The sequence below is a fragment of the Odocoileus virginianus genome, chromosome 2 (genome assembly GCF_023699985.2).
Source record: "Odocoileus virginianus isolate 20LAN1187 ecotype Illinois chromosome 2, Ovbor_1.2, whole genome shotgun sequence".
Lineage (NCBI taxonomy): Eukaryota > Metazoa > Chordata > Mammalia > Artiodactyla > Cervidae > Odocoileus > Odocoileus virginianus.
In genome coordinates this window covers 69,175,431-69,198,649 of record NC_069675.1, presented here as the reverse complement: position 1 = coordinate 69,198,649, position 23,219 = coordinate 69,175,431, and the positions used below count along the sequence as shown (strand labels likewise).

Genomic DNA, 23,219 nt, shown 5'->3' with positions numbered 1-23,219 from the left:
TAACAAAAGACACTCCTCCCATCACCAACCTGCTGGTCTCACCCAGTCACAGCTCTGGCATCTGGTACCTGGTGAGAGACACCTAGTCTAAATCAAGTTAGATTTAAGGTCTTTAAGCAAGAAGTGTCCCCTTGACACTTTAAAACTTAGTAATGCAATTATTTGTGTCTCTCTCACTCACTAGACTGAGTGTTTTTTTTTTTTTTTTAATACTTACTATTTATTTATTTGGCTGTGCTGGGTTTTAGTTGTAGCATGTGGGATCTAGTTCCCTGACCAGGGACAGAATTTGAGAGCATGAAGTCTTTGCCACTGGACCACCAGGGAAGTCCCAAGACTGGGTTTCTTGAGAGCAAGCCCTGTGTCCTTTCAGAGTTGTCTCCAGTGCTTGACACTGGGAAGGAATTAAGTTATAGAATATTTCATTCACACAAATATTCATTTTAAAAATATAGTCTACAAAAACACCTTGGGCGCAGGGAGTTTAAGCAACCATGCTATATTATTATCCAAACACACCCATCTAGGACTGGAGTGTTCCAAGGTCTTGGTAACCCCCAAAACACTGAATATTTTCAGGTAGCTGTGATGACAACACCCCCAAATCTGAAGCTGTAAGTCTGCCAGAGGGTTAGAGGGAGCTGACAATTCTATGCCAATCAGACCCATCAGTCGGGCCACTATTTACACTGAAGCCATTATTTACAGGATTGGTTTCTGGTGAGGACTCTTTCTGGCTGGTAGCTGGCTGCCTTCTCTCTGTGTCCTCACATGACCTTTCTTCTGGGCATAAGCACAGTTCACGGGGGTGAGAGTGGGTAGGGGAGAGAGGGAGAGCTCTCTGATATTTCATCTTATGAGGACACTAATCCTATTTGATCAGGGCCCCACCCTTATGACTTCATTTATCCTTAAAAACTTCCCGAAAGGCCCCATCTTCTAACATAGCCACTCTGGAAGTTAGAACTTCAGCACATGAATTTTGGGAGGACACAAACATTCAGTTCATAACTGCTCTAAACAGGATGGTCTGGCTTTCAAACCCCACTCTGTTATAAGCCATCTGTATGACCTTGAAGAAGTTCCTTTAACTTTTCTAAGCATCAGTTTCTTTGTGGTAAAACTGGGGGCAATAATATTATCTATCTCAGGGCATTGTAAGAATCAAAGAAGATAATGTATATGGTGGGCATTGGGAAGGGTCCAGAATATAGTAGATGTTTGCTAATTGTTAAGATCATTATTAGAATCCTCTAAATTCTGAGAATGAGTTTCCTCTAAGGTAGTCCTAGGAGTCTAGTCCAGTCCGGAGTTCCAGGACTAAAGCAGGTTTCTGTGAATGGGATCCCCCAACCAGAGAGGCTGCAGGACTCCCCAGATTTGTGGGAGCCCAGCCTCTTCAGAGCCTGGTTAGCCTTCAGGGATTTCCAACGGAGAAGTGGAAAACGATAAGGTGAGCCATGGTGGCAGCCCAAGTGTTCTAGAGAAGGATTCAGTGTTACAGCTATTGGGAGCAGGTCTTTTTTTCATCTCCTCACATAGAGGATGGCAGAGGGAGGGACTGAACCCACTGGACATTAGTGAAGGGTCATGTTGGATTCTTTCTGGCTTCTGTAGCTTAAAAAACCTTCTTAACACAACTTTTTAGATTTTAAAAGGTAATACAAGTTTAATGTATAAAATCTGAAAAATATAAAAAACTGTCAAGAACATAAAAATCATCTGAAATCCTTCTACCCAGAGTAACTCTGATAACCTTCCCTGTAAGTCCCAGACCCTGGAGTTGTATGACCTCTGATGGGTTACCTGTTATTTCAAAACCTCTATTTCCTTCTCTTAAAATAGGTCTAATACTTCCCGCCTTGTTCTTGCTTCTTGGGGTTGCTGTGTGAATTAAATTCCAGGCACAACGTGTTAGCTTACTAAGAGCCTTATTACTATTGTTACTATTGAAGAAGACACCCTTGGCTTATGATGATTCCAGCATCACAGCTCAGACAAGAAAGCCTGGTAAATCATTATCACATCATTCTTCCAGGGTCTCCACCCTCCAGGTGTGTGCTATGAGTATGTGTTTCGGATTAATAAGCAAATCAATATTCTCATTTACCATGGTGACATAATGACTGTGCAGCAATTTCCCAGCATAAATATTCCTATTTTCCATCTTACTTAAAGTTCTTTTCAAAGGTGAGGATTATATATTTACACAGAGGGTTGTGTGTGTCTTATCACCATTATTTCTTGCTGAGAACTTGCACCTCTCCTTTTGTGGCCACTTCTGGCCTTGGAAGGAAGAGATTGCATCTCTGAAGGCTTTCGAGGCTTCCTTTGGCCAGAAAGGTTTTGTTCATCACCTAAGAACCAAATTCATTTCCTGATTATTGTGTATTAAGTTAAAATTCTAGCTTTCAGATTTTAGGACAAAAGTTCTCCTGACATATGTCAGCTTTATTCCAGCTTCAAACAACAGGCTTATTGCTGTGACAGTCCTGGTCTCCTCGATTCCTCCCCGCTGCCTCTTCCCAGTTCCTTCCACACTAGGGGAGGGATCCCTTCTCCCCGAAGGTCAGAATGATGCCTGGCAGGGACCAGATGTTCATGGGAGACAATGTAAGGAAAGGAGGCTTACTCCCAGCCACCTGTCTTATTTCCCAGCATCTCCCAGCAGCAGACCCCAATGGACCAGCCTCTCCTAACAGCAAGAGGACCTGACAGTCTAAGCTGAATTCAGACTGTAAACTTTCTTGGTGTGGAGAGTCCATGCACTCCAGCCTGGTCAATTTGACAAAAAAAAAAAAAAAAAAAAACAAACAAACAAAAAACTGCCTAACCAAGTGATTTCAGGAGAGCAGGCTAAGCTCTCCACCTGGCTGACTTATTTCCTTATAAGAGTTACTCCTTCAACAGATTATAAGACCTTTTCATGCTGGGACACAGGCTTCCTGTACTTTGGCTGGTGGCAGGCAAAATAAAATGATGAGGATGAGAGATAGAGTGACGCTTTCTTTGCTCTGTTCACAGTGATGTGCTGTATTGGAAAAGGGATGAAAGTTGAGCATTATCCTATATACAGAGTTGCCAAATGTCCCAGACAACACATGTGGAATTGGCCTACTGCTTTAAACCATTTGATTGTTGGGTGCACAATTATCAGTAGAGGCGGCCATTCATTCATTTTTTTTTCACAGTTTGAATTTCCTGTACTGGATGCTGGGGGTGAGGACTGGGCAGATATAGTGCTCACTACTATGCCTTTGACTTTGAGGACTTAGTCCAGAGGTGGAGACAGATTCCAGTGCCATGAAGTCAGTGAAGGTACAGAGGGAGTCAGGGAAGACTTTTCAGAAGAGGGGACAATTGATTGGATCCTTAAGAATAAGTTTACTGAGTAAAAATGTTGGCTTTCTTTGAGCCCACAATGACATTGCAGTGTCATTGTGGGAGGGAGGTATATCTCCCTCTGCTTGGTCAGATTTATATTTTCTAAATCTAAATGAAAATAATTTCTATTCAGATATGGAATGGTCAAGAGAGTTGCCAAAATCGACCTGCATTAAACATGTGTATCAATTAGGGGAGAACTGACATCTTTACTATGTTAAGTCTTCCGATCCGTGAACATGAAATGTCTCTCCACTTATTTAGATCTTTGATTTCTTTCACCAGCATTTTGTACTTTTCAGCATACAAATCCTATATGTATTCTTAGATTTATGCCTAAGTATTTCAATTTTCTTAAGCATCTATGTGTTCATTGCTAATATATAGAAAAACAATAACTTTTTGTATGTTGATCTTATACCTTGTGACCTTGCTGAATTCACTTATTTGTTCTAGGAGATTTTTTTGTAGATTCTTTGGGATTTCCTGCATAGCCCCTATCACGTCACCTGCAAATAAGGACAACTTTTTTTATTTTCAATTGATACATCTTTCATTTCATTTTCTTTTGTCATAGTGCTAGCTAGGACTTTCTCTATTGAATAATAATGGTAAGAGTAGACATCCTTGGCTTATTCCCAGTTTAGCAGGGAAAATGTTCAGTCTTTCATCATTAATTCTGATATTAGCTATAGGTTTTTTGTTGATGTTCTTTATCAACTTGAGGGTGTTAACTTCTATTCCTACTTTCCTGAGAGTCTTCATCATGAATGGGTGTTGTATTTTGTCAAGTGCTTTTTCTGTATCAATTGATATGATTGTGTGATTTTTCTTCTTTAGCCTGTTAATATGGTGGATTACACTGATTGATTTTCAAAAATTGAGCAAGCTTTGCATCCCTGGAGGTAATCCCATTTACATGGGTGGGGTTTTTAAATTCTTTTACATACTGCTAAATACTGTTTGCTGAGGTTTGTTAGAAATTTTTGTATCTACATTCATGAGAGATATCACTTTAGAGGTTTTATTTATTTATTTATTTTTGGTACTGTCTTTGTCTATCTTTGGTATCAGGGTAATACTGACTTCATAAAATGACTTGGGAAGGTTTCCTTCTCTATTTTCTGGAAGGGATTGGTGTTAATTCTTTAAGTGTATGGTAGAGGTCTGTGGCTTTTGAAAAACGGATTCTGGGGGCACAGCCTGAACCAAATAAAGCTGAGTCTTCAGGGGTGGAGCTTGAGCATGGATGCTTTTCAAAAGCTCCTCGGATGTGTTTATCAATATGCAGTCAGCTAGGGAGCTTCAGTGTGGTAGTGGACTTCTTGATGCAAACACAGGAGGGTGAACTGCAGCAGAATCCATCTGAAGAATGGCATGAATTAAACAGCTGTGAGGCTTGGAGAATTTGGCCCTCTGAGACACGCCCCAGGAGCCTCCGATATCTCCAGAACCATATATGGTTTAGTGGGGACATTCCTCATGTAAGGCCTCTGGGTTTGACTTGGCTAGTTAGTAGCCATAAATTCCTTAATAGCAATTTCAGTTTTCTCATCTGTGAAATGCCACTTTTTGGACTGTTGTAGTAATAAAATGAGAACTCAGGTCTCCCACATTGGAGGTGGATTCTTTACAGTCTGAGCCACCAAGGAAGCCCAAAATGAGACAAGAGATATGAAAACTCTTTACAACCCCACATCTTGAGAAGCTGAAAACTGATGTTTCTTTGGGATCTCATTTCAGTTCAGTTCAGTTCAGTCACTCAGTCGTGTCCGATTCTTTGCAACCCCATGAATTGCGTTTGGGTTCTAGCTTTACCTTAATTGCCGCAGTGTCAAGATTCCCAAGTAGTCCTGCTGTGAGGTTAGCAAGAGGCCTGTGACCCCAGCTGGCTGTAGGACCTGTGTCCTCAGGCTATGAAGAAATTTCTTCCCCATCCCTGCTCCCTCAACTCTGCCCATTGATCTTGGGCTCTCACAGGAAGGGGTGGGACCTTGGTGACCATGAAAAGGGACTTTGACCAATGCCCCCCTCTCACCTTTCACAGGAACATGCTTGCCAATTCAGCCAGTGTGCGGATTCTCATCAAGGGAGGCAAGGTTGTGAATGATGACTGCACCCACGAGGCTGATGTCTACATCGAGAATGGCATCATCCAGCAGGTGGGCCGTGAACTCATGATCCCTGGAGGGGCCAAGGTGATTGATGCCACGGGGAAGCTGGTGATCCCTGGAGGCATCGACACCAGCACCCACTTCCACCAGACCTTCATGAATGCCACGTGCGTGGACGACTTCTACCATGGGACCAAGGTAATGCTTCTGGGTGCTGAAGGTGCTTCCTCAGTGGTGTCCTCTGTTTCTGGGCCTGCTCCAGGCTAGACTCTCATGAACAGGGTGCTCCCACTGTATTGCTCAAAGAAGAAATTTGGCCTTGAAAGGGGCCACTGTGGCAACTAAAACAGGAAATTTTGGGCTATATGTCATAGATTTCCATGATTATGGAAAAAGGGGGCATTTAGACCCATTTTGCCAATCTTATCACGTAGGTGAGGTACCGAGGCTAGGAACTGATTTTATTTTTATGTTCTTATGTCGTGTAGTGCCGATCTAGAGGAGGAGAATTAGTTTTGTTTGTTATTGTGCATGTATGTGGGTGGTGGGGGGAAGGAGGTTGGTCTAATGGACTCCTTTATGTATGATAAGCTAAATTAATTTCCCCCAAGTTGTGAAAAATAGATATGCTTTTCTAGATGATTTTAATGGTAGAAATTATGAAACAGACATAGTTAGCTATCTTTGATTATCTTTCCTAGCTTGTTATTTTTAAAAACAGCTTGGAAACCACTGGTGGTGGGCCCTCTTTCCAGAGTGAGTTATCATGGACAATATTTAAGGTTTACTGAGCTGGGCTGGAGCTACTTCAATGCAAAATACAACAATTCAGACCTGTGAAACAAATAAATCAGGACAAAATTACATTTTCTCAAAAGCATCACAAATATGTTTTTTTCATCACTTGTCTGTGCTCCAGAATCCTGTCATTGCTGTCATCTCTGCATTGTAATTATCTGTCACACGCAAGCTTCTTTCTGAAGCTCAGACTGTGGGCTCCTTAAGGGCAAGGCCTGACCGTATTCTTCTGTGTTTCTAGTGCCTGACCCTGGCCTAGAATTAGAGTAGCTGACCAGTAAATGTTAATGAATGAATAAGTGATTGACATTTATCCATGTGGGTCTCTACATCCAACTATGTGTCAGATTCACCTATGAAGTTTTTTTCAAATGCAGAATTGAATCAGAATCTCAAGGGCCAAAAGTCCCTGACCTTGGCAGCAGCCCTTTGTACAGTCTTATCTATAAAGGACTTAGCCACTAATGCTTCCTGGATAAAAGGAGTCCACTGGCCACTGGCCCAGTGGCTATGGTCCTATGTCCTACTTTGGCCCACTGCCACAAATCCCCAGTGGCCCTGTACCCTAAAATCTCACCTCTGTTCTCTCTGGGGTCCTCAGGGAGCCCCTCTTCCTTGCTCAGTGCTCTCTCTGGGATCCATACTCCTGGGGCCTTCAGTGCTCCTCCTACTGGAGCTCCCCAAACCCACCCTGAAGAGCCAGGTTGGGGCAAGCAGAGGCTGGCCTTGGAGTTGCAACATTGCAGGCTAGCCCCACCTCAGGCAGGTGGCCCTGAAGATCTCCCTGAGCATATGCCTCCTTCCCAGTCCTGGAGCAGCAGATCAGACCCCTGAAGGCTGAGCTGTGAGGAGTCACAGTGGCCATGGCCCAGCCTGTGCTGAGGCGAGGATGATATCCCAGGCCACAGCTGCCCGCTGGAGCCAAGCCCAGGAAAGAGAGGTGTTTTGTGAACCCTCCCTAGTTTCTCCTCTGAGAATTACTCTGGGGCCCTGCAAGTGATACCTGACTCATGAAATGGGGAGCCCCATCCTCATACACACTAGCAGGGTCCTCTCAAGGGTACCCAGGTGGCAGACAGGGCCTTTCTGAAGTGAGTGAGCACTTTCAACTCATCATGTCCGTGCACTTGAGCCCTGCCAGGCTAGGCCTGCTTTGCTTGTGGTAAATTTTTAAAATTTTTTTAAGTTTTTTTTTGCTGCACTGAGTCTTTGTTGCTGTGTGTGGGCTTTCTCTGTTTTGGCAAGTGGGGCTACTCTCTGGTTGTGGTGCCCAGGCTTCTCGTTGAGGTGGCTTCTCTTGTTGGGGAGCACGGGGTCTAGGTGCACAGCTTTCAGGAGTTATGGCACGTGGGCTCAGCAGTTGTGGTGCATGGGCTTAGTTGCCCTGCAGCATGTGGAATCCTCCCGGACCAGGGATCGAACTCATATCCCCTGCGTTGGCAGGCAGTTTCTTAACCACTGGATCACCAGAAAGCCCTCCAGATATTTTTATTGAAGTATAGCAGACATATAGAGAAGTGCACAGATTCTAAGTACAAAGAATTGTCACAACTGAACCCACCTTTGTGAACAGCACCCAAATCAAGAAACCAAACATTGCCAGCACCCAGAATTCCCCCTTGTGTCCCCTCCTCAGTCACTGCTCCTCACCAAGGAGAACCACTATCCTGACTTCTAATACCATAGTCTTTTTGTTTTGTAAATAACAGCTTAATTGAGATATACACGCCATACAATTCACCTGTTTAAAGTGCAGATGTCAGTGGTTTTCTGTGTATTCACCATAGGTTGGTTTTGACTGTGCTTTAGGTAAATGAACTCAGGCAGTCTGTCCCCTTGTGTTAGCTTCCTTTGCCCAGTATTATTTTTGTGAAATTCACCCATGTTGTTGCACATCATACTTACTTCACTTTCATTGCTTACTAGTATTCTACTGTACAAAAGCCCATGTAGTACCCAACCATTCCACCATCAACAAGGTCGTTAGTTTGGGGCTATTACAAATGCTGTGGCTATGAATATTGTGTACATGTCATTTAGCAAACGTCTGTACGTTTCTGCTGGACATATTCCTGGAGGTTGAGAGTGCCGGGTCATAGAAGACACACGTGTTTAGCTTTAGGAGATGCTGCCAAATCACTTTCCAATCTGATTGTAACAATTGATACTCCCAGCAGGATTCTAAGAGAGGCCCTAGTATCTATAATCAGTATAACTCTGATCACCACACCAATGCATGCCAGGGTCTATTCCGCAGTGTGTACCAAAAATTGTGTGTGGGGTGCTGCCTTGCTCCAAAATTGTATCTTGCTGGTTACTGTTCCCCCTCCCCCTCCTTGAGAAATCTTTACTCCACAGTCAGATGCCATGCTGTCACTGTGCTGCCTACCAGTCTCTGGGAGGGCAGGCTGGCCTTCTTTGTCTTCTTTGCCTCATTGTCATCTGCCAGGGCCTCATTAGCCAGGAGTGATGAGTTTTCCTCTGAGAGCCTGCAGCTCTTTATGGCCGGTGAAGACCTTTGCACGTGCATCTTTGCACAAGGCGGTGGGTAACTTTTGATCTTTTCCAAGCTTCTCATCCATGGAAGCAGCTGCCTCTGGAAAAACATATAAAAGCCCCTGTGTGATTTAAAGGTCCCGCTTCTCCCAGTTCCTGCAGGTTCAGGCACCCCCAATCCATGCCAGGTGTTAGTTATAGGAAATGTAAGGCCTGTAGACTCCAAGCCAGTCTGACTGCTTGTGTCACCTAAACTGGGCCTTTGTTATAACCACCCCCTAAGCAAGATCGGACTTTTTGCATGTTTCTCCTTGTGCCCCAGCTCGTATTAAGTGTCTGTTTCATAACACAGCCCCTGACCCAGTCCTCCCCAGACCCCTTCAGCAGACCCTGCCCAGAGTCCTTCCTCAGACATCCCAGCCTCTTAAGACCTGGCTTCCTGCCCTGGTCCTCACTCCCCTCCACTTCCGGATTGCTCCTCCCTTTTGGTACACATGCAGCTGGATTTTTTGGCTTCCTCTTACCTCTAATTCCTGACAGTCTCCTAGGGCAAGAGGTGCTTTCAGAGGCAATGCTGATCTCTGTATGTGTAGGTTTAATTATTCATACAGCCTGTGGCACTCAAGCCGAGCCTGTGCACCCTGGTAGATCGTCACTGACCTACTTCGTACCTTCTAAGAAAGGTAGCAGTTGATTCGCTGTAAGCAGCTGGGTTTATAATAGAATAATAACCCCAAGGAAAAGCTCTCCTGTGTGATTAGCCTATAGAGAAAGAGAGATCAAGTTGCACCTTTTTGTTCTTGTCAGACAGATCTGCAGGGCCTTGAACTCTGCACCCCCTGAGCTATTGCATGCTTGTCAATTTGGCGGCAGCAGCCAGGGCTGGGAAAACAAAACAGTTGAAAGGCTGGCTTTTCTGCGAGCATCTGGGACTCCATTGTACTAGGTCTAAAGGGATTTCTCTAGCACTTCTTTAACAAATGCTTTGCCCGCCTCTGCTTCTGTTAGAGGCTGTGGCAGGCTCTGCCTGGCTCCTCAGCCTCTGCCCCCCCCTTGCTCACAGCTGGGTCACTTGATCCTCTTGATCCTCCTGTCCGCCTCCTCCACACCCTCCCCACCTGCAGGCCCTGCCCTCTCAGAGGCCCAGGACCCCCTGCTTGTTAAAAATACCCCCTCTGAAGAAGGAGGTTATCTCCTTGGGGAGCCCAGGACAGGAGGGGAGGGAGGAGAGCCAGTGACACCAATTGTGTTAACAAAGGTGTAGAATTTCACTTGGGTCATGGGGGTCTTTTATTATTATTCTGCTTAGCCTACTTATACATTATATTTACTCTTTTGTGTGAATTTAATATTACATAAGAAGAATGTTAATGCAGGCCATTGGGCTCCACCCCACCAATGGCTCTCCATGGTCCGGTGGGAATATCAGAATCAGGCTTTTTCAACTACAGGCACAGCCCCTTCACTAAGACAGTGATAAAGGGGGCAACCATGGACAATCGGAACAACTTCCTGGCTGTCTTTTCTGCCTCTCTCTCCTCCAAAGATATTTAAGAACTACTGTCCAGGCCAATGGTTTTCAACCTTTGAAAGCAAATGACAGTAAAACTACTTGGGGAATTTTTTAAAAATATATGTCCAGGCCCCTCCCCTCTGCTGTCCCCCACCCTTCACCCCAGACCAGTGTCTTTAGGTCTGCCTCTTCCCCCATCAGTATGTTTTTTGAAGCATCCTTGATGATCCTAACACTTGTGTGTGGATTATTAAGGAACCTTCTCGGCTGTTTTGAATGGCATGTTGTCCTGGCTGTTAGCCCTGTTGCCCATCTAACCCTCACCTTATGTGTCAGGCTGATACTTGAATCACCATGGAAAGCCTGAGCCTGCCTCGCCTCACCCTTCCCAGTATTATTTGTTTCTGTCCTTCTAGTTACATTATAGGGACCCATAATTAGGCTCCCAAACCCTAGCCTGGGGCCTAGAACCCTGTACTTGCTAAGCGTCCCTTGTGCTGTGTTCTGCCCTCCTGTCTGTACCCCAGGAGGCAGCATCAGTGAGCTGGGAGCTGGCCATGGTCAAGTATTATCACTGGAAGTCCAGCTGGGCCTGTCCCTTTTCTTTGAGGACCCAGAATCTCCCTCTTGTCTGTGCCAGAGCCATCTGGTCACAGAAACTGCCTCCCACAAACTAAAAATCTGAAGCAGCAGGATATCTATTCTTGTAGTCAAACCACAAGGGGAGCCAAGTCCTAACTGGACAAGTGCTTGGCCAGCATGGACTCAGCCTAGCTGATGTTCAGTGGCACAGGCTAGAATGGCCTCTCACATCCTGCCCTCAGTGTAGGGTCCTGACCCTCTCCCCTCCTCCCACTGCAGAGGACTAAACCTGTCAGAGTCCTGAGATATGACACGCTAGAACATAAATAAATTCCCTTTGGCATCCAGCCTGCCAGCATTCTTACCAAGCAGCCCATTTAGCCATTGGGCAGACTGTTTTTACTATTATGCCACTGAAGCTTGCTCCTTTGGAATTAAACCTTTACATGCTGCTCACTTCCTTTTTCTTGACTCCAGTATTCTGTCCTTTTCTGTTTAATTCTAGCTAAAATGTCTTTCCAGTCTTTTAGCTTTGCAGTAATAGTTCCTGCTTATTGAGATCCAGACTCATACAGTCTTGCTTATTAATTGATGTTCCCAAGTTCACTTTATTCCTCTAAAAAGCTGAAGAGACCTTAGAAATCTACCTTAGAAATCTTAGAAGTCTCCCACCCTGCTATTATAGGGAGAGAGAATGAAGGAGTTGCCCCAAGTCCAAGACGCAGTTGGACCAGAATGTAAGTTTCTAAGTTTGAGGCCCTTTTTACCCTATCGATCAGGGATTCCTGAAACCCTAGATCTAGTCAGTCACCCCTTTCAGACGGCCTAGGACCTCTCTGTGGGCTGCATGCAAATAGTTAACTCGACAGTGTATGGCTCCAAACTTGCCTGGACCAGATAAAGGCATCACAGAAGCGACGCATCAGGCAGACCGTGGAGTGAGATTTCTGCCTCTCTGAGATGGTGGCTTTATTAACATGCCACTGTCCCTAGAGGAGTGACATTGATGTCAATGCCTTAGAGCTGCCTGTTTTTACCATCTGCAAACAGTCGTTGTGTGGATTAAACAAGATGATGTATGAAAAACACCTCACCCAGTCTCTGGCACAGAGGACATGCATGATAAATGTCAGTCCCCAGGCTGTGACTACCTGCTTCCACCCTAGGCCTGGCCTTGGCTCTCTCTGGTCTCTTGCGTTAGTTGATCCAGCCACTTGGGCTTTGCAGTGAGACTGTTCTACTGTCCATGTAGTGCCCATGCTGCCTGTGTCCCCGGTTTAACCAACAGTGTCATGTCCTGCTTGAGAGCTTGCAGTGGTTCCCTGCTATCTAGTCTGGAATCCTGGATCTTCACCCTGGACGGCTTTCCCATCTGACCTTCCTCTCCAGTCCTCACTCCCAACATGTGCCCATTCATCAGGAAAGGGGTTTTCTCAGCCCCCTCCCCTATGGACATCCCATGCTCCCTGCTGCTACCCCTTCCTGCCCATCCACAGATAAACCTTCACCACCTACCAAGCTCATGTCACGTCTTTCTTCCAGCTAATTCAACTCCAGGAATCCACTTTTTTCTCCTCAGCTGAAATAATGGGTTATCCTGGGGCTTTCTAATTGCTTCCCTTGCAATGTTTGCCTCTTAACTGATTTGAAAATTTGAGGGGCAGAGACCACAATTTGTATCTAACTCGTGACTTACCACAGACTTATTTAGCTTTAAACATGGAGTAGATGCTCAAGAAATAGATGAATGTCAGCATAGATGGGCAGTTGTGAGCACAGACTCAGATAGACACACCGGAGTCTGAGTTTGAATTTCAGCTCCACATTTACTGGCTGTGTGATTTGGACAAGTTAATCTGTGTCTCTGTTTCCTGGAAAGTGGAGATTATGATAATACTTTATGGGTGTTACTACTGGTAAAAAATTTAAAATAGTACTTTGTAGTTCCCTGGTGGTCCAGTGTTTAGGACTCAGTGCTTTCACTGCCGTGGCCTGGATTCAGTCCCTGGTCGGGGAACTGAGATCCCACAAGCTGCCTGGCCAAAAATAAAAAATGAACAGAATAAAAAATATATTTAAAAGATAGTACTTGGTGCTTACTAAGCACTATATGACTGTTTGTTAGATAGATTCTGCTGATTGAGGACCAACCCCTGGAAAATCCATTTGCACAGTCTCCTCGGGAGCTGGTAGACATCAACTAGGAACTTAAGAAAAACTGGTTTCCATCTCTATAGTCAGGGTTGACTCTGTGTTGCAGATTTCAAATGCAGCCTATATAGTACTGGTAATGACTTTTAGATCATTTTCTCTCTCCTTTCTTTCTCTTAGAAACAGAGACAGCCACTCATAAACTCAGCAGGTAGCAGATGCTATTTAAAGATGTCCTGCTTCCAATCAGGTATCTCCTGTTAGGAAAATTGGTTGATGACTTTCATTCTAACATCTACATTAACTGGCAGGCCAACACGTAGGCCAGGTGACCCTTCTTAGAACAAATATGGGAGAGGAGATCTATCGTTTCTTACACATTTTTACATCTAGTTTGGGAAGAAATCTCCTATGGTGACCAAGCAGCTCTTCAATTCCTAGAATAAGAGTGTTTGCAAAGAATTGATCTATACAGAGAGACTGTTGCTTTTTAAAATCTTTGGCTCAAGAATAGAGATAAATGTATCCTTTGTTATTAAACCCATGCATCTTGGAAACCTTTCATACCTCACACAGGTTCTGCTTTTATACTCTCATCCTCTGGGGTTTAAAAAAGATCAAGAAAAATACATCATGTATTGTATGTATACTTTGGTGATGCTATAGTACATGAATGCTGTCTTTTTCTTCTTCCTTTTTTTTTTCTTAAAGCTTGCATATTTTGTAATATTTTAAGAAATATTTGAATATGGTCTTATAGAATGGTTCAAAAATCTCAGTGGGAAATATCTCTTCTCCCAACCCTCACTGAGGTTGCCTCCAATCTGAAGTTGCCATATGTCTATGTTGAAGGTCAGGTGCATGTCTTAAAATGGCCCATTGGTAGGTGGAAATGTGTGTAGACACCACATTTTTCCCCTTGGTTGTTTCTGCCTCATTTTTCCGTAAGCCTATCCCTGCCGCCAATACCTTTTTCTCTCCTTCAGATCCTTTTTTTTATTTCTTGTTAATTAAAAGTTAGGAGCTATAAGATCCCTGATTAGTGACTATATGAGGATAAAGCTGTAGGCCAACTATTATTAAGAACTTTCTCACTTACCAATGTTTATCTCTTACACTATACACACACTCACACTCACATACTCTCACACAGTATCACACTCACACACTCACTGTCACATACACACATATGAACTCACTCATACACACTTTTAGAGTTGGAAGTGCCATTGCAGATTAGCGAATTCATCGTCTAATCTATAAATAACTTTCTGCTTTAGATTTCAACTCTCTACAGTGGTCTCAATGTTTAAAAATAAAATTAAACTTGATATATGTTGGTGAACTTTGTTCTTGGGAAGAGTATGTATAGAATGAAGAAGATCATGATTAGGTAACCCAGGAAGCCACTTTTTAAAAAAAAGGCGGAGAGACACAGATTCGATTCCCTATCCAAGAAGATCCCACCTGCCACAGGGCAACTAAGCTTACTGTCTACAACGATTGAGCCTGTGCTCTAGATCCTGGAAGCCATAACTGCTAAGCCCACGTGCCACAACCACTAAAACCTGTGTGCCCAAGAGCCCATGCTCCGCAACAAGAGAAGCCACCACAATGAGAAGCCCTCGCACTGCAACTATAGAAAGTCCCTGCTCACTGCAACTAGAGAAAAGCCCACCCAGCAACGAATACCCAGCACAGCCATAAATAAATAAATAAAAATTTTAAAAAGAGAACTAATGGAGAATATACCTTGATTCCTTTCCCACTTAAAAAAATATCCAATAGAAAAATTCTTTTTAAAAATTAAAATAATTTTTTTTATATTTTAAAAGTGTTTAACATTTTTTTCTCCAACAACTTGATTAAGGTATAGTTGACATACAGTAAGTCACATATGTGTTTTTGGCCATGCCTTGAAGCATGTGGGATCTTATTTCCCCAACCAGAGGTAGAACCCATTCTCCCTGCATTGGAACCTCAGAGTCTTAACCACTGGACCACCAGGAAAGTCCCCACACATTTTTAAAATGTATACTTTGATATGTTTTGACATATGTATATACTATAAAGCCATCACTATTAATATAATAAACATACCCATCACCCCCCAAAAGTTTCTTTGTGTCTTTTATAATCCTTTCCTGCTCCAAGTAACTACTGATCTGTTTTTTGTCTCTATAGATTAATTTGTTTTTAATATTTATATATAAATGGAATACTACAGTATGTATTTCTTTTTTGGTCTGGTTTCTTTGACTTAGCATTATTAAGTTTTTGGCTATTACAGATAAAGCTACTGTGAATATCTGTATCCATATGTTTGTGTCAACACTGGGGCTTCCCTGGTGGTTCAGAGGGTAAAGTGTCTGCCTGCAATGCAGGAAACTCAGGTTCGATTCCTGGGTCGGGAAGATCCCCTGGAGAAGGAAATAGCAACCCACTCCAGTACCCTTGCCAGGAAAATCCCATGGACGGAGAAGCCTGGTAGGCTACAGTCCATGGGGTCGCAAAGAGTCGGACACGACTGAGCGACTTCACTTTCACCTTATGCTTACTATTCCTTGTGTAATTACCTAGAAGTGGGATGCCTAGAATATATGGTCAATATACATTTAGCTTTTTAAGAATTGCCAAACCAGTTTCCAAAGCGGCTGTAACATTTTCTGTTCCTTCCACATTTTGTCATCACTGAGTTATGGTCAGTCTTTCTTGTTTTAGCCTTTCTAACAGATGTATCAGTGGTAGTTCACTGTAGTTTTAAACTGCATTTCCCTAGTGTTGCATGTCTTTACATGTGCTTGTTTACCCTCTGTCTTTGGTGAAGCATTTGCGTATTTTCCCTATGTTTTGAGTCATTGGGTCTTTTTTTATGAAATGTAAAGAATAGGTAAATATTTTTTTTCTTTCTGAGCTTAGTTGCTCAGTCATGTCCTACTCTTTGTGACCTGATGGACACTAGCCCACCAGGCTCTTCTGTCCATGAGGGATTCTCCAGGAAAGAATACTTGAGTTGCCATTTCCTTCTCCAGGGGATCTCCCCAATTCAGGGATTGAACCCAGGTTCCCCACATTGCAGGTGGATTCTTTACTGTCTGAGCTACCAGGAAAGCCCAAATATTTTTTTCTTTCTAGTTTTATTGAAATATAATTGATATAAGCACTGTATGAGTTTAAGATGTATAGAATAATGATTTGATTTATATATGGCATGAAATGATTACCCCCAATAAGTTTTGTAAATATCCATCATCCCATATGTTAATAAATACAAAATAAAAGAAAAATTTTTTTCCTTGTGATGAGAATTCTCAGGATTTACTCTCTTAACAGCTTTCACTTATAATATTCAGCAGGGTTAGTTATATTTATCATGTTGGACGTTACATCCCTGGGCTTCCCAGGTGATGCAGTGGTAAAGAATCCACCTGCTGATGAAGGAGACGCAAGAGATGTGAGTTGGATCCCTAGGTCAGGAAGATACCCTGGAGGAGGAAATGGCAACCCACTTCAGTGGGTTGCCTGGGAAATCCCATGGACAGAGAAGAATGGAGGGCTACAGTTCATGGGGTCACAAAGAGTTGGACACCACTGAGCGACTGAGCACAAATATTTGCACAACATTACAACCCTAGTACTTATTTACCTTATAACTAAAAAATATTGTATGCTTCACAAGTCCGTGTGTCATCTTTGTGTGGGGACCATGCTAATCTCCGTATTGTTCCAAGTTTACTGTTGCTGAAGTGAGCACTATGTGGCTTCTTTTTTTGTTTGTTTTTAATAGGAGGATAGTTGTTTTACAGACCATTTCTGCCATACATTAACATGAATCAGCCATAGGTGTACATGTGACCCCTCCCTCTTGAACCACCACCACTCCACCTCCCACCTCATATTTATCTTCTTTTTATTGGGTTGTCAGAGTTGTTTAAACATTCTAGCTACAAGTCGTTTGTTGGGTATATTTTTTGCAAATATCTTCTCTCAGGCTTTCCTCTTGATTTTCTTAACACTGGCATTAGAAGAGCAAAAGTTTTCATTTTGAAGTCAGTTTATAGATTTTTTCTTTCATGGTTTGATTTTTGTGTTGTAATTGAGAAATTTTTTGCAAAATCCAAGGTCATTAAGATTTCCTTCTATATTTTCTTTTGGAAGTTTTATAATACTAGCTTTTACATTTAGGTCTGTGATTCATTTTAAGTTAGTTTTTAAATATGATATTCAGTTTTTCACATATGGCTATCTAATTTTTCCAGCATCATATGTTGAAAAGACCATCCCATGTCAAAAATAAGTTGACCATGTAAGTGTGGGTCTATTTTAGCACTTTTTTCTATTCTTCTGATCTATTAATCTATCTTTATACCAATATGACATATTATAGTTTTACAAGTCTTGAAAGCCAGTAGTACATTTTCCAACTTGCCCTTTATTATTATTGTTGCTTTATTATTTTATTGTCCTTTATAATTATTATTATTACTAATATTTAAACATTTTATTTATTATTTATTTGGCTGTGTCCAGTCTTCATTACAGCACACAGGATCCTCAAACTTCCTGTGCCATGTGGAATCTTTTTAGTTGCAGCAGTCGAACTGTTAGTTGGGGCATGTAGGATCTATTTCCCCAAGCAGCAACCAAACCCTCAGGTCTTCTGTATCGAGAATGCGGAGTCTTAGCCACTGGACCACCAGGGAAGTCCCTGTCCTTCTTTTTCAAAGTTGTTTTGGCTATTCAATCTCCTTGGAAGCAAATTTTTTCTGGTGCCGGCTGTAAACTAAAAACGTAAGAGAACTGTAAAACTGAGTGCATTAACCGAGCACTTGATAAACATTTTCAGCCCTTAGCATGGTCCCTTTCTAAAAGTAAAGAATTTTCTCTTAATTTTTCTAGTTGTTTGGAGAGAAAAAAATCTGTGATGTGTGTGTGTGTGTGTGTGTGTGTGTGTGTGTGTGTGTGCTGAAAGAAACTTAATTGGGTGCTGGGGGTTCAGATGAGGTTCATAAGGATGTTGTCTTCTGTGGTACTTGGCTACATATTGATCTTGATATATTATCTTCACAAGATCCAGATCTTTTTGTACAATAAATTGTGATGATGTCATAGGGAAGAGTTTGCTCTGCTCCTTCTTGCTCCCTCTTTGTCTTACATTTAGAGTCAGCAGAGAAGAGACACAGACTAGATTAGGGTAAAACTTCCACTGGCTGAAGTTCTATCCATTTAGCTGTTGCCACTCTCAACCTTTCTCTCTGTCAGGTTTCCAAGCTGTTTGGTACCCTTGTTATCACCAGGCCTAGGCTGTAGCTCTTTCCTGGTGTGCTACCCTGACTCTCACTTTGCCAGTCTTAAGAAGCTGCATTTTATTTTATTTTTTATTATTTTTTGGCTGCACTGTGCAGCCCGTGGGATCTTTGTTCCCCAACCAAGGATTGAACCCACACCCCCTGCGTTGGAAGCACGGAGTCTTAACCACTGGACCACCAGGGAAGTCTCCTGCCAGGCTTAAGATAACTAGAGCACATATTTGGACAAGCAGTCAAGCTCTGAATCTCTAAGTCCCAGACTTAGCAGCCCATCAAAGAGTCTATTTTTCCTGCTGTGTGGAAAATACAGTGTTCAGAATGGAGCCTGGTGGAGCCTCTGGTGGATTCGGGGCTCCCAGACCCCCAGCTGGCCCCTGGCTGTGCCTGGCTGTCTGTGGGACCTGCAGCTAAGCTTCCAGCCCGTCCCCTCCAGTAGGGCTGGTCTGAGCTGTCAGTTCAGCACTTCTGCATTCCTTACACCCTTTTCATGATCTTTAAAGTCTCCCACAGGCAGGCCTTCTTTTCCTTCCTTTCCAGGTAGGGAAGCTGAGTCTCAGGGAGTGAAATACCGTGCCAAGCTTTTAAGTACAGCCATGGGCCTTGGTCCCTCCCCAGCCTTGACTCCAGCCCACATTCCCCAACATCCCTCAGCAGTTTGACACTGTTATCACTGAAATTTGGGACCAAAATGAAGACTCGCCAACATTGGAGTAGATGAGGGAAGAAGAGCAAATGGGGTTACATGTGGTTTATTTCTGGACTGATGATAAATCCCTCCTCTCCGGCATCTGTGGGCAACCTGGGCTTTTAATAAAGATGGTCATGCTCTGCTTGCCTGTAAACTTCCCCCCTTTGGGTTCGGAAGGGGCTTTGCTAAGGAGGAGGATGACAAAAGGCGTCTCTGGGCTCTATTTTAGAAAGGTTTTCCGAGGCCCCTTGCCTTCTCAGAAGCTGGCAGCCACTTTCTCTCTGCCACATAACTCCCTCTGAGAATCGTCTCCGGTCTCCATGGTAACTGCATGTCGGGAGACAGCCTGCTCTGTTCTGTGGCTTTGTATTAAACACAATGAATTTAAATCGGGTGCTCGGCAGTGAAGATAATCATTCTGGATTAGAGAGACGCCTGGAGCTCCTCGTTTCATAATTTTAGAAGTTGGCACAATTCTCAGCTTTCGGCCTTGTAATTCAAGCCCAAGCCCCACCTACCCCTCTGTTTCTAAACTGCAGTTAGATCCAATTTCACTTGGGCTTTCCTCCATCCTTTGACAGAGGAATCTTGGAGCCCGGGAGCCCCGCAGTCATGTGGGGGATCGTGTGAAGGAGACGTGGGACTCCAGAGACAGATGGACACTCATTCCATCTGGCTGTGTGATTTCCTCTGAGCCCATTTTTCTTACCTATAAAATGAGAAGAGTAAGCTCTACCCTACAGAATCATATATTTAAAAAAAAATTTTATTGTGATAAGATATATATATATATATATGGGGCTTCCCTGGTGGCACTAGTGATGAAGAATCCACTTGCAGTGCAGGAGATGCAGAAGACTCAGGTTTGATCCCTGGGTCAGGAAGATCCTCTGGAGGAGGAAATGGCAAGCCACTTCAATATTCCTGCCTGGAGAATTCCATGGACAGAGGAGCCTGGCGGGTCACAGTTCATGAAGCCACAAAGAGTTGGTCTCGACTAAGCACACACACAAGATACATATAACATAAGATTTCTCATTTTAACCATTTTAAGTGTATAATTCAGTGACATTAAGTACATCCACAGTGTTGTCACCACAATAATCCATCTCCAGAACTTTTCCATCGTTTCCAACTGAAACTCTGTACTCAGTAAATACTAATTTCCATTCTCCCCACTCCTCCCAGCCCCTGGAAAACACCATTTTACTTTCTATCTCTATGAAGTTGATTATTCCAACTTCATAAAAGTAGGATCATACAGTTTTTGTCCATTTGTGAATGGCTTATTTCACGGAGCATAATGTCCTCAAGATTGAACCATGTTGTAGCGTGAGTCATGATTTCCTTCTTTTTTAAGGCTGGATAACATCCACTTCCACTTTATGTACATACCACATTTTGTTTATCCATTCATCTGTCGATTGACACTTGGTTGCTTCCGCGTTTTGGCTATTATGAAAAATACTGCTACGAACATGGGTATACAGATATCTGAGTCCTTGCTTTCAATTATAGAATCATTTTGAGGACCAAATAAGATAATTAATATTAAGAACATTGCACAAAGCAGGCTGTCAGTAAATGTTCATTTCATTCCTGAAAGTGAGTTCGGCCTGGGTGCTACCTGCCACAGGGGTCCAGTGGCTTCTGTGGGAGGGGGGTCACCTTGTGCTAGCAGGCTGCTTCTGTGTGCCTGGGACCGGTGAATCTGTTGAGCCTGGGGAATTAATATAATTCATTTCAGGATTTAAAGGGCCTGTCTTACCTATGGAAATGTGTGTCGTTTCATGATGAAAACCATACATGTTTTTACATTTCTCCCACCATTTGGTATTCATATATTCCTGATTACAAAGAGAGAAAATGTTATGGCTGATGTATATAATTCCCTATTCCCTGGTCTATTTTAAGTATAGCCTCTGGGAGACCCTGAATCTGCAGTGGGATTGCCGCAGGCTATGAGGCTTTGCCCTTAGTTGCTATTGGTTGGTATCAGATCTATTCTCCATGTTACCCAAGAGTATGAGATTTGGACTAAAAATATCTAGATCCCAGTCTTGTTTCATCTCTCAAAAACTGAGGTGGTGGAAACATCTGAACAACCCAGTGTTTGTGAAGATTAGGTGAGGGCAGCCTTCCCTGTGCAGGTGACTCTCCTCATGTGCTTCTTGGGAGCCAGGTTGCTATCTTGGTCTGCATCCCTCCAGGAGAGTTTCTCTGCTGGGGATTACTCTCTTGCTGCCTGGGGCCCCTCCAGGAATGAGAATCCCAGAGCCGAGGAAGCATCTTTCTCTGCCAGGTCCTCTGAAGTTAACCTTTCCAGATTTGGCCGGAGCTTTTGCCACCAGCCCTGGAGAGGGCCAGCACCTCTTTGTCTTCAGGAATTTGCAACAGAAGGGAAGGGGGAGCAATGCACAGCCTCCTGACCGGTGCCTGACCCAACTGCTCCCTGCAGCTCAGCGATGGGGTCTGCTCTCTATTGATGGGGCTGAAGGGGGAAGGGACGTGGGATTTCACACTGAATCTTGGAACTTTCTCTCAGTAGGCCTGTTCTTGCTTGCAGCTGGTTGTTTTGTGAGCCCAGGGCCTACCTGTGGAGCAGGAGCCAGGCTGGCTTAAATCGGGCTTCCCGAGCGATATGCCCACTATCCTTGAGACCTACAGGTTACTCTGCTCTGCTCACCCCTGAGAGCCTGAGTTTCCTGCGAGGGCGTCTTAACTTCTAGGGCAGCTCACCTCTGCTTGAAGCCAGTGAGCCAGAAAGATGCTTGCTTTGGTGACAGGGTTTTCTTGGCTTCCATAGCCCCATGCCAGCCTGCCCTTCCTCCTCGCTCTTGGCTCTCCTCCCCGTGGTCTTGTCTTTGTCGAACTCCTCTCCTCCGTGGTTGCCTCTTGGGATCCTATCCCAGATTGCCTTCTCCTCTTCCCCACCTTCTCTCCCCAGGTGATCTGTTACTGATGACTCCCACCTCTGCAGCTACATCTTAGGCACCTCTGTGCACCTGCTCGAAACTCAGCACATCCACCACAATCCCACTCCTCTACTGGGAGCCCCTCCTCCCGGGAATGGCACCCCCATCGTCCCAACCCAGAGCCCACTTGCTCAAAACCACAGGACTCCTCAGACCCAGGTCCACCAGGCTCCAGAGTTCAGGTCACTTCCACCAGAGCCTCCCGCCTCCACACACTATCAGCCAATAGAAACGTATCTTGAACAAATGCAAAAATTCAGATGTCACTCTCAGCCCCAACCTGACTCTGCTCTGGGACCCCTCCCTGGTTTTGGCTGTGCTGGACCTCACCTGGACCCCTTTGTCGGCCGTCCCTGGCCCCTGGGTACCCACTCCCTTGGCAATCCCAGCCTGCTTTCTCTGTCCCTGCTCCTGACTTCACAGAACTGGCCCCCGAGCATGGCGTGTTCAGCTCAGCCCTCTCTTGTTGATTCTGTAGTGCATTTCCCATATGCTTTTCTTTTCCTCCATCTTGGCTCAGACCAACACTTCTAATTTTCCCAGAACTTTCCCTCCGTTTTGCTAAGAAGTCTGGGACCAAGGGCCTGGGCATCCTCAGCTCCCCTCTATGTCACCTCAGATCACCTCCTCCTCTATCGACCTCCCTCTAGAACAGATGGGGAGAGACGTCCTTCCCAGTCTAATAGAAGCGCAATCCTCAGTTTCCTCATCTGAACAATGGGGATAACACATGGATTTCACAGGACTGTTGTGAAAAGCAAGCACAGAGCATGTGCTCAGTGGATATTGGTTATAATTAGCGATTTTTCACTTCTGCTCCAGTGTCTCAGTCAGCTTTGCCTTAAGATGTCTAAAAACTCTCTTCTGTCCTAAATTTGGTGGCTCCTCTCCTGATACTGTTTTTTCAGCCATACAGTCATAAAACCTCCCCTGTTATTTACATCACATCCTCTTCTGTCATTAAACCTAGCTGCCGCTTCTTCCTAGAAATGGGTTTCACATATGACCTTCATCCCAATCCCCAAGTTGAGGTTCATCATCTAAGCCCTGCAGTTGAGTTTGCACTGCATAGTCGGAGTCATGTTATGGAGTCTGATTTTCATGTTCTCTCTCTTCCCAGAAGCCTGCCGTGACTACAGACATGTCCAAGGATGGGGGTGACCAGAGTCCTTTCTGTAAATGTGCTCCTAAACCCCCACACTCCCGAAG

At 44.0% G+C, this 23,219-nt stretch overlaps 1 protein-coding gene and 1 pseudogene across 2 annotated transcripts in view; one reads left to right on the top strand and one right to left on the bottom strand.

Annotated features, from left to right (window-relative positions):
• DPYSL5 (dihydropyrimidinase like 5) overlaps positions 1-23,219 on the top strand; it is an 86,009-nt gene that overhangs the window by 30,419 nt on the left and 32,371 nt on the right. For both annotated transcript variants that reach the window (XM_020886272.2, XM_020886273.2), the window contains exon 2: positions 5,432-5,696. In XM_020886272.2, coding sequence (XP_020741931.1) covers positions 5,436-5,696 — 261 coding nt within the window. In that variant the 5' untranslated portion in view covers positions 5,432-5,435. The remainder of the gene's footprint in view (positions 1-5,431; positions 5,697-23,219) is intronic.
• On the bottom strand, positions 16,695-16,792 carry LOC139031616 (U6 spliceosomal RNA; annotated as a pseudogene).